General features: G+C 35.7%; 1 protein-coding gene across 1 annotated transcript in view; it reads right to left on the minus strand.

Moving 5' to 3' along the window:
• Positions 1-3,096: 3,096 nt before the first annotated feature.
• Positions 3,097-12,710, minus strand: part of IL6ST (interleukin 6 cytokine family signal transducer) — a 25,879-nt gene continuing 16,265 nt past the window's right edge. The window contains exons 11-13 of the mRNA XM_019641453.1: positions 12,378-12,474; positions 8,475-8,556; positions 3,097-7,678 (exon numbers count right to left, since the gene is read on the minus strand). Coding sequence (XP_019496998.1) covers positions 6,938-7,678; positions 8,475-8,556; positions 12,378-12,474 — 920 coding nt within the window. The 3' untranslated portion in view covers positions 3,097-6,937. The remainder of the gene's footprint in view (positions 7,679-8,474; positions 8,557-12,377; positions 12,475-12,710) is intronic.

The following is a 12,710-nucleotide window of genomic DNA, read 5'->3' on the forward strand; positions in this document are numbered from 1 at the left end:
AATGCTGAAGCTCGAAAAAGAAATGTGGGCAATACTGAGCAGCTGGACTGCAGGGGGCCCTTTATGTTGCCAATGCTGCCACCTAGTGGGTGGGTAGGAGATGGGCGGTAGCACATTGAAGGAGAAGCCCCAGGGGGACACAGGCTGAGATGGGTCCGTGCATTTGGCAGCGGACTGGACAAGTCTGTGGCAGAGCCATCTGGGCAGGAGTGTGGTCTGGGCACTCAGGAAAGGCGCCCTGCCACTAGATCCTATTGTCATGGGCTGCAGTGGGCCAGATTCCACCATTAAAGGATGTTTTCTTTGGTCAAAGAATGAGACTGTAGGAGTTGTGTTAAAATGCATTCTGCTCAGGAAAAAGGACACATTTACCTCTCTTTTAGGTGTTGTTATATGTGGTTAGAGCAAATCCACATGCTGGGGGCGGAGGGGGGGAGGGAAGGCTTCACACCTAACTCAGATGAGGGCATAGATAGCGATCCAGATTAAGAAACACTGATTCCGGTTTAAGGCTCACTTAGGGCACTTTGAAGTGGGTAGTTGGGGAAGGGAAGCTTGATGACACTAGATGGTGGTATGGAGGCAGGGACAAAGAGGGGGCCAGAAACTTGGAAAGCTAGCAAGGTCTGGGAAACAGAAGTGCATTACTGTACAAGCTGGTCTCAGGCATGCCAACCACCAAGGTTTTTGTTAAAAGTAAGTTGCGTTCAGTTGGTACACAGAGCGTTGGCAATGGGCTTTGGAGTCAGGTTAGAGTTGGAACCCCATTCTGCTTTTTGTCAACCATTATGAACCAGGTTGTTCAACCTCTCTGAGACTGTGAGTCTAAATTATTCTGATACTTGCCACATAAGTTTTTAAGGATTTAATGACTCAAAGCATTTCGTAGATGGTACTTGTTCACCTTTATACACCCGGCACCAGCACGTGACCCCCAGTAAGTGATCAGAAATGTCTTGGGCATGCAGGGAATAGCCCCTCACCCAAGAAGCATGAACATTTCTAGACACAATTCTAAAAATGGAACTTAGATCTTCTCAGAGGTCCTTTCCTAGGCTCTGATGCTGGCTGGGTAACCCATGTATTTATAAGTCTAGATTGAACAACAGACAAAATCCATGGTGACCTAGAGCCCAGAGCGGCTACCCTTTCCTTCTTTGAATGCTTGTGCAGAATTGTTTTCTTTGTCAGAATCTCAGTGCCTTTGAGTATCTTTTTACTTAAATATTCTTTTTTAGGCCATTCATTTAAAGGCATGAGCCCCTTCCTGGTAGCATATATAACCAATTCCAGAGAGATTTATATTAATTCATTTAAGAGCTATCACTAGTCAACAGGCTTTTTCTGGCTATCGCCAAAACTGAAGGAAAACAACTTCCTGTAGGGACAGAATCCAGAGATGTGTATCTTCCTAGTTGTATCTTGGACCCATCATTGCAGTTCTAGCAAAGGGGGCCTGGACTAAGTTAAAAGGTGTTTGAACAAGTGTTGTGGGAGACAAAATATTTCTGATCGCTTGTTACTCTGGCTACTCTGGTTTGAAAGGAATGTTCATAGCCCTGATGATGAGGCAGTTGGACAGAAACCTTTGATCTGAATTCAGTTTTCCCTCCTACTTTTATTTTTGTGTGAGAATGCCCACTATATATCTCACCAAGTTCTCCCAGTAAGATTCCAATTTCATAAAATGCATAAACAAAAAACATGTTAAGTGGGGGATAATTCTCACTAAAAAAAATGCTCAAGAATGATAAAAGACAGTTCTATATATACTTTCCTGCATGCAAAATGCCATATCCTAGTCAGAGGGAAGAAATGTAAAAGAATCAGGTTTTGAATATCCAGATTTCTGAAAGTAAGCTATGCCTTCCCATCTCTTTAAAACCTTCAGCAGTTAGGAGAGAAATTACTATAAAACTACATGGACTTTGAATTTAAAGGCAGGTTTTTTTCTTCCTCATTGGAGATAGAACTGTTTTCAAGCTGTTGAGGAACCAAGTAGCCTAAGGTTTTTCTTGGTAAGCCAAGAGACGACCTAAGTGAGTGGTGACAGGGACGTGAGCTACTTACCTGGAATGGTGGTCCACGCTTCCCTCTGCTTCTCTACACTTCTTTTTCTACCTCCGTTCTCCTTTCCTCTTACTCTTCTGTTTACTAGCCAAAGCATCAGACTTAAACATGACGTAAGAGCAGAGTTTGTTGTACTAAGTTTTATGTTTATATTTTGAGAGCATGGAAGAAATATTTTATATTACTTTAAAAATAAAGAAGTTTAAACTGAAAGTTAAAATTGTTTCTCTGCCTCTAGGCGAGGGAAACAATACTCTGAGGGAGCGCTGTAATCTTTTCGAAGCAGGATGGACTGGATCCATAATATAAATTTGGGTAAAACAAGAGGTACCACAAAGGTGTCAAGCTGAGTCTGTAAGAGCCATAGCCAAATAGGTTTTAAACAAAGGAATACATAGCCCAAAACCAAGGTATTATTTCTATAACCCTTAGTATATATGTGAAGGGAAGGTTAACTTGTTGTCTGGTTTGTGGATTCATTTTTGACTCCCTGCATATTTTAAATCAAATCACAATGTGAAGATGAGCAAATCTAGTTCAGATTTTCTTCCAGGTGGAATTATTGACTAAGTTTCATACACTTAGCAACCTCAGGGGGTATCAGTGAGGTGCCTATGTATCAATGGGCTTCATGTCTCACTGTGACAAAGATGAGACTCTAGAGTATGGGCACATACAGGCCACAAGATGGCACAGCACTTCTGTACTTGGTTGGTCCCTTGTCAACACAGTAGGAAAAAGTCCACTGGGAGGTAGTGTGCTAGGATTCCAGAGCTCATCTTAGTCAATAAATCTGGAAAACAGTAAATGAATTGGCCATCTCCAAGTCCATTCTATATGTTATTAAGGTGAAGACAGTGTTATCAATTTTCTTCTAAATCCTATTCCATTATGCTCGATGAGTATTTAAAAAGTCATGGAACCCTCATAATGTATGTAGTTTAAATAAAGACCCAACACCAGTAGTGATAAATAGTTACCTCAACTATTTCGTGTAATGAAAGCATATGGTAGTGACAACACACAAAAAATGTGAACAAGAATTTATTTCTTAAACTTAAAGGATTAGAGCTGATATATAGGAGAACATTTACGATAACATTTAGAGTTATGTCAACATAAAAACAATAGTTGTGGTTACAATTAGCACATGCAATTCACTACAAAGGTAATACATACAATACCCTCTTTACACAAGCCTTCTGTATGAAGTTAGAATAGGTGGGGGTAAAACAGCAAGTGAACTTGAGAGGATTGCACTTACAAGTAAATGGGACACAGCTGGGATATAAAGAGGAGACATACCTAATGCTAATTACTGTATTGCAGTACTAGCAAATTGCACACTTATTTTTAGAGTATATTATTCAATACATTTAGACAAGGAATTTTCAATCTACCTTTTAAAATATCCCTTTATTAATGACACATCACATTTTGGTATTCATGTAACAGCATTTGAAACATGTAGTTATCATTCAGACAAAGCTTGTGTTTAAGGGATAAAAAGATCTGGAACATCCTGTTACCACTGGCCTTAAGTGCATTTCCATCATGACCTATTAACTTTCAACAACTGGTTCAAGGTAAACTAACCCGAAGGACCTACTGACCTACAAAAAGCTCTTAGAAATTTAGGAACAAATGGGTAACAGAAGAGCTCACTCAGCACTGCCTTCTGTTTATTTTTAATGCAAAATATACTAGACTAGCACCATGCTAAACACACATACTAGTAGCATATAATGAAAAAATATATTAGTCCAAAAAGATACTTCATTTGGCTTTGAGAATTTTTATTTTGACCTACATCTGAATAGTTTATAATTAGTCTAAAAAGGAACTGCTGTCAAGGACCAGTCCAAAAAATTAGGCTGTAAGTTTGCTAGTTTATACCTTCTTTGAAATCAATGACAATGCCCAATTTTAGGCTAAATCTAAATACCTCGCCATTTTATGGCTCCATATTCTCTTAATTTACAGAAAAGTGCAAAAAAAATTTTAAGTGATTACCTAGGCAATAGAATCTAACAAGACCTACAATAGGAAGCCACTCCAATAATTTTTAACAATTGAACTTTTTTATGTAGCTTATTATTTTGACATTTCAACATTATCGAAACTGTATGGTTTAGAAATTTCTTAAAACCAACCAGAGAAGAATAATGTGGAATACAGACATACCTCGTTTTATTGCGCTTCACTTTACTGTGCCTCACAGATACTGCATCTTATCAATACCCAGGCAAGACCCCCCCGCCAGCACAAAGGCTACGACTCACTGAAAGCTCAGATGACTGTTAGCTTTTTTAAAATTAAGGTATATAGATTTTTTTTTTAGACATAATGCTATTGCAGTTATTGCACTACAGTATAGTGTAAACATAACTTACATGGGAAAATCCAAAAATTCGTGTGACTTGCTTTATTGTGTTGTTTGCTTCATTGCCATGGTCTGAACCTAACCTGCAATCTCTCTGACGTATGCCTGTGCATACCTCACTAACTTATATGTGGACTAAATATCACATAACAAACCAGGATTTCTTTGCCCACCTAAAATACAATTTAAACTTACATGCATCAAAACATAGATTATTCAAGACATGCATTAGCAAAGTTATTTTGTACTTAAAACAAGTTTCATTTCTTTTCTTTTTTGGGGCAAAGATGTGTATTACATATTAGTAATGAAATATATGTTTATTTCCTGAATGGATTTTTGCACAGTAACCACATATCCATTTGTCTAAAAGTGATGGTGTGGTTGAGAGGTATTCATTCACCACACCATGTTCTGTACAAGTTACAACAGAGAAATTTGCTTATTCTATACTATATCCTTTCTTAAATGACTTCATTCTCATTCCCTTAACATCATGAGTTCACATTTTCTAGTTGACTCCTTCCCATGTACAAACTTCACAATAAAATGTTCTTCTATCACTGCTGTTTGTTATGAGGAAGGTTACAACTAAACACGATTACAACAACATGACTACTAATTTTGAGGAAATGAAACATGTTATAAATTTCTTGACATTTAACAGATAAATCTAATGCTGCTTTGGACCAGCCTTTGATGACTAACTTAAGTGATGGTGATGCCGTTATTTTGTAGTGTATGGGGTCGCTCTGTCCCTACTTGATCTCTCTGTGCCTAATTTTCCTCATATACTTCTCATTCTGTCATTCTATCAATCTCATGTTGGTTTTGCCTAAAATATTACTGGATATATAACAATAAAGCATCTGCTCTGTCTCACAAAGACCATACATGTGAAAGAACTCTGAAAAGTATTAGGCAAGAATACAAAGGATAAAGTGTAACAAGAAGTCTAATGTGAACAAAATTCTGATGAGTAGAATTCTATTTCAACTGTGAATGTATACCAATGTTTCTTAGCCTTTTATTCTTCACTAACTTCTATAAACTATTTTAAGTTGGCCTGATTTCTGTAACTTAAGTGACAGAAAAACAAAACCTATTTCTCCAAACTTACTTGATAGCAGTACTCAGCCACTAATGATTTATGACAATTTCTTCTTCCTTACTCAGCTCCTATCCTTAGCCCCTGCCTCCTCATCACATGTGGCGGCTGGGAGATGGCATAAACTTGAAAGTGGGCTGAGCACTCAACTCTGGAGGCCTGACTCATTTATCCCCCCAAGAACAGAATGTGTGGGAAGAGGTTTAAAATATTCCTAAATCACAATGTAGAACTAAGTTCCACCTACCTCAGAACTGGCAGATATTAAAATAGTAACTGAGATATTTACTAAGACCAATATGTAGATTTTTGGGTTGTGGTTTTTTTTTTTTTTTTGTGGTGAGTACTGCCCAAGTCTTCTACCTTAGTTTGCTTCAAACACCTACTAGAAAAAAAGAATTTTCAATCAGCCTACATAAAAATAAAAAAGCATATTAAAACACATTTTAAGCTGAAGACATTGTATAAAGTGCTTCATCAACCAAATTCTCTGAAATCTTAACAAGAAAGGTCAATGTTTATATTAAAAATGTTAACAATTTTAGCCTTTATAAATAGCAAAGAATTTTTTAAATGTTTAAGATAGTCTGGCATTCATTCCTAGCTCTTATCTGGGAACTCTGCTGAATTTGCAAAATGGACCTTCAAAGAGGTTGTTAATGATAGCAAATTTTTGGAAATTTAGATTACTGATTATATAATATTCAAAAATTAGTATTTTTAATTTGCCAAGTTAAAACTCCAGGATTCCTCTTCTCCAGTAACTGGCAGCATCGTTACCAATGAAAGAGAACTAGTATTTTATGTGTTGGTATGAGTATAAATGAGCCCCATTTTTTTCTTTTTTTGGTCAGACAACAAAAGTTAGGCTCATACATATAGTTAGGCTGTCTGGACCTCTTTTAAAATTATGTTGTCAGCTGACAGAGCATAAATCAGTAAGGTGTAGACCTTGCTCCTCTAATTCTTTGTTATCTCTCCCTAGGGCCACTTTATTTGATGACTATTTGCATTCAAATAAGTATAGCTGTGCTAAGTTTATCACTGCTTATTATTTAAATACCTTCTGTTTTCTAGGTAACAGTTTTACTTTATAAATTTCAGAGAAGCTTTCTGTTTTTCTTCAGTGCAAACATCCTGAAACAGCACAAAGTCATTCAGCTATTCAGAGGAGGAAGTCAGTTTCTGTAGTGCTTAAAGTAGAATCCCACGTTTTCTGGGATGGAAATAGCCCACGTGGGAGGACAGTACATTCTTGTCCTTCAGGGCAAATGATCATCATCACTGAGTGAAGATTATTTTTATCTGCAATCCAGATAAAATATTTTTAGCTTTCCTTTACAGGTACTGCTGAAACTGTAACAAGAACTGGTCTTTCACTGAGGCATGTAGCCACCTCGTCTTACGGTCTGTGGTAAGTAACTTTTTGGCATTCCTTCATCAGTTGCAGCCTCCATCCCAGTGGTTTCAAATCTCTCGACTTGTCCCTCAGTACCTGGACCAAAAGCATCTGCTGCAGAAACTTCCTGAAACATTTTCAATTGCCCAGATCCATAGGGCTGTGAAATATGATCTGGAATCTGCTGCTGTTTAAGTCTAATGAAATCTTCGTCACTGATTGATGAAACTTGCTTTGACCTTTCAAATTGTGAAATATCTGGACTGGTTTCATGTTGACTGCAGTTCTGTTTGAAATACTGTTGCCTGGGCAAAATGCTGTCGCTGCCATCTACGTTATCTACCAGCTGCAGCTCTTCTGGCCGTTCTTCGGAATCTAACAGGGGTTGGGTAGACTCGGACCTTGAGAACACTTGGACTGATGGGACTTGGTGTCTGTAGCCACTATGCACCACAGTGGAGTACTGGACAGTGCTTGAAGTGTTTTGCGCAGATTCATTTTCATCACTGCTAGAAATGCTTGGCCTAGAAGATGACATGCATGAAGACCCTCCAATGCCACTGCTGTGTCCTTCAGTACTAATTTTCTCCTTCTTGAATAGGTCCAGTGATTTCAGATCTTCTGGAAAAGGCTTTTTGTCGTTAGCTTCTATTTCCACAACACTTACATCAGTGAAATTGCCATCTGAATACATTTGATCTTTTGAATTAAAATTATGCTAAGAAAGAGAGAAAATGGATTATTACCTATGGCATACATTCATTTAGAAACTCTGAAATATATATGGCAAATGTTAAAGCCACAGAGCTAATGCATCTCTGAAACTTCTCAATAACTTTAATGGTGCAGAGATAGTCTATATCATCAAATCAGTCAACTACTTGAATCACAGGTATTGTGAAATGATTCTAAGTAGTATGAATGAATCAGGCTGTATTTCCTCAGAATTCCAAATCATACTGTTGATGTTCCATTTTGATAAGCTAATTCATGCCTAGACAAGGTAGCATACAATTAACTGGGTAGGAAAACTAGAAAACATTAAGAAAAACCAAACTCAAATGACTGAAGTTTCATAGAATATAAAATACACATTTTAATCTGTTAATATAAAATTCAAGGATTAGAAGGTAATATGTACAAATCATTTCATCAGTGTTAAAATGTAGCCAATTATTACATTTGATTTTAATATCCAATCTAAAATGCATGCCTTACAGAGTTATCATAAAACAGTATTGAGAGCTATCACATAGCAGTATTAACACTAAGTTCTCCATTATGTAATATCAAGATATTAATATCTGATATTAGGAATAACAGAATGAATATGCTATAATGATAAGCTATAAAATGTATAGGTACTATTTTAAATTTTGATTAAAATTCTCATTTATGTGCTATTTTGTTTTCATTTACTTTTCGATTCAATCTAATTATCTTTTGGTTGAACTCTACAAATGTATCTTAATAAGCATATGTATTATAAACAAGTCAGAAACATTTTATCTTACCCTAGGAGGTGTGTGAGGTGACCACTGGGCAATATGACTCTTTGAAGGATCTGGAACATTAGGCCAGATGTGCTTTTTAATTCTGGAGAGAAAAGAAATATGGTATATGTACAACCATATGTAATAAACAATGAATAGTCCCTATTTCTAAACATGTTCATCTAAGAATCAAACCAATTAAGTAAAACAAAAAAAAATAAGTAAAAAAAACAATACCTATTTTATCTCAAAGTCAATAAAAAAATTACCTTCCTTGTAATCAGTAGAAAAATACTATTTAAAATGCTTAAGGATCTTAATCCTAGTCAAAATAAAACACTGTAATAAGGCTAAAACTATTTGATTGTCGGAAAAGTCATGACGCATTTTTGTAATGAAAAACATAGAAAAAATACGTCATGACTTTTCTGACAACCCAATAGTAATCAATGTTCAATTAGGAAAATATCTGAAATTAAATTCTGCAATAAAAACCACTTAAAAACTTTAGCCAGGTCACAAAATGTTGTGGCATACCCCTTCCCAGCAAAAAAAGCAAAAATGTTCAATTTCCAACTAAAAGAGTCAAGATAACAGTTTCACATTGGTACCAGATAAAATATGATAAATTTTATTTTTCAAAACAAAGACTAACAGTATTAAAAACACCCAATTAATACAGGATATCCTCATCAGAAAAAAAACCCTACTTATGTATGTTTACCTTAATATAATTTGTAGCCCAAAGTTAGAAATTCATTAGTGTACTTAAGTATACAGGAAGTGAGTCATCTTGAGAATAAGTTCAAACATAAAAATGAGTAATAAGATCCTACCAGACTGACTCTCCTGTACGAACAAGTATAAAATCTGGACATAATATAAAAAGCAGTCAAGTTAACAACCTAGATGAACAGACCAACCCAATCAATGGATGAATTCCTTGAAACACACAAATTACCAAAACAGACTAAAAAAACAGCCGTATATTTATAAAGAAATTAAATTTTTATTAAAAATCTTCCCACAAAGAAAATCTCAGGCCCAGGTGGCTTCATTTGTGAATTCTATCAAATATTAAGAGGAAATAATATCAATCCTACACAAAAACTCTCAGAAAAGAGGAGGTAACATGTCCCCATTAATTTCATGAAGCCATTTTATGGAGCTAATCAGTGTTACCCTGATTCCAAAACCAGACAAAAACACTACAAAAAAAGGGCAGAACAGTATCACTCATGAACACAGATGCAAAAATTATTAACACAGTGAATCCAGAAAACTCCAAGGAATGAAAAGATGGTTTACCATCTGAAAATCAATGAATAAAATCTACCATGTTCATGGAAGAAGGGATAAAAATCACATAATCACCTCAACAAATGGAGAAAAGGCATCTGATAATGTTCAACACCCATTCATGACAAAAACTTTCAGCAAAATAGAAAACTTCTTCAACTTGCAACTATTATAATATCACATGCAATGGTGAAAGACAATACTTTCTTCCCTAATCAGGAATAATGAAAAGATGTTGGCCCTCACCACTTCTATTCAACACTGCACTTGAGGTTTAAGCCAGTACAATAAAAAAAAAAAAAGCTAAAAGCATAAAGATTGAAACAACCATCTTTACTTGCAGGCAGCAGGACTGTATATATAAAAAATCCCAAGGAATCCAAAAAGCTACTAGAGTAAATGAATTTATAGTCTAAGTATACAAGATCAATATATTTTTTTTAAAAAAATGGCACGTCTCCATATTAGCAATGAACTAAAAAATTAAAAAAGAAAGTCCATTTACAGTAGTATCAAAAATACTTAAGAATGAATTTAACATTAAGATCTGCAAGGCCTCTCCACTAAAAACTACAAAACACTGCAAAAGGAAATAAAAACCCAGATAAAGAGATATACTATGTTCATAGGCAGAAAGACTCATGAACATGTGAACTCAAGTTTCAGATTGTTTTTTCCCCTAAATTGATCTGTAGACTCAATAAAATATCAATCAAAATTCTAGCAGGGTTTTTTAAAAAAATGATATTGGTAAGCTGGTATTAAAATTTACATAAAAAGGCAAAGAACTTAGCCAAAATAATTTTGAAAAACAAAATATTGGAGGAATTTCACTACCTGTTCTCAAAACTTACTATAGAGCCATAATAATCAAGAGCAACATTGGCATAAATAGACATATAGATCAATGGAACACAGAGTCCATAAATGGATCCAAACCTATATGAACAATTGATTGTCACAAAGGTATCAGGCAATTCAATGAAAAAAAGATAAGTCTTTTCAATAAATGATGCTGGAATGACAAAACATCTATGGAAAAAAATGAACTTTGACCCTGACCTCATACCATGCACAAAAATCAATTCTAAAGAGATCATAGATATAGAGCTAAAATGATTAAACTTCTAGAGGAAAACGTAGGAGAACATATTTGTGACAATGGGTTAGGCAAAGATTTCTTAAACAGGACATAAAATGCAAGAACTATTAAAAACAAACAAACTGATAAAATGGGCTTCATCAAAATTAAAAACTATTCCTTTTCTAGTCATAGTTAAGAAAATAAAAAGGTTGGGCCTGCCGAGCGGCTCAGCTAGTTAAGAGCATGCGAGCTCTGAGCAACAGGGTTGCAGGTTCGATTCCAACATGGGCCAGTGAGCTGCGCCTGAGCTGCCACTAAGCTGCCAAGGGGTGACTGGATGGCTCAGCTGGTGAGAGCACATGCTCCTAACAAGGTTGCCAGGTTCAACTCCCGCTTGGGATCGTGAGCTATGCCCACTGCAGCTAAGACTGAACACGGCACCTTGAGTTAAGCTGCTGATGGATGGCCGGATGGCGACTGGACTTGGAGCTGAGCTAGCTGCGCCCTCCACAACTAAGATTGAAGGACAACAACTTGGCTGTTCTCCTTTCCCAATTCCCCAACACTGTTCCCCTTCCCCAATTCCCCAATAAAATCTTTAAACAAACAAAACAAAAAAAAGAAAATGTAAGCCACAGACTAGAATTTGCAAAACATATATATGACAAAAATTTGTAATTAGATACGTATGTAAATAAGAACCTTTACAGCTCAATATTAACAAGACACACAACCCAATCTAAAAAATCACTAAAAGATTTCAAAAGACACACCGCGGAAGAAGATATATAAGTGGGACATGAAAAGATCCATTACTAATTCTCAGGGAAACGGAAATTAAAACCACAATGAAAGCACTACACACCCATAAGAAAGAATGGTTAAAATAAAAAACCCTGACAGTACCAAAGGCTGGTGATGATATGGAACAATTGAAACTCTCACATTGTTGGTGGGAATACAAGATAGTATAGCCACATTGAAAAATGGTTTGACAGTTTCTTATAAATTTAAATATGCACTTACCATATGACCCAACAATCCCACTATTTAGGTACTCAAGATAAATGATAACATATGACCACACAAAGATTTGTATGCAAATATTCATAGCACCATTATTCATAATAGCCAAAATCAAACAAACAACATGAACTTCCGTAACAGATGTATGGATGAACAAATTTTGATATCTATACTACAGAATACTATTCAGCAATAAAAAGAAAAAATTAGTATATGCAACATGGATGACTCTCAAAAAATACGCTAAGTGAAAGATGTCATACACAAAACTACAGTCACAAAGCAGATCATGATTGCCTGGGGTTGAGGGAGAGGATAGGCTACAAAATAGAAATGAGGAAACTTTTTAGGGTGATAAATATGTTCTCTATCTTGATTGTCATGGTAGTAATACATCTGTATACAGTTACAAAATCCAACAAATTGTACACTTAAAGTGTATGAATTTTACTGCATGTAAATTATAGCTCAATAAAGCTGGGTATAAATGCAAAAATATGAATAAGGGTACTTACAGGTCTCGTTTATTAAAGCAGAACAATACTCCTAAAAGGGTTGTCAACAGGAATGCTAAGCAAACAGGCACAACTATGGCTTCAATTTCTCCTTGAGCTAAATTAAAAAACAAGAAAGGGGTAAGTAGGAAAATAACTATTGACAGATATGCTAAAGAAAAATAATGCAGCTTCCCAACCAGATTGCAGGCATACCTCTAATTTTATTGCGCTTCGCTTTATTGCTCTTTGCAGATATCTATCTATATCTATATCTATATATATATATAGATATAGATATATATATATTTTACAAATTGAAGACCCTCCACCAGCAAAAAGATTATGACTTAC

Source organism: Hipposideros armiger, unplaced genomic scaffold, assembly GCF_001890085.2.
Source record: "Hipposideros armiger isolate ML-2016 unplaced genomic scaffold, ASM189008v1 scaffold_60, whole genome shotgun sequence".
NCBI classification, from domain to species: Eukaryota; Metazoa; Chordata; class Mammalia; order Chiroptera; family Hipposideridae; genus Hipposideros; species Hipposideros armiger.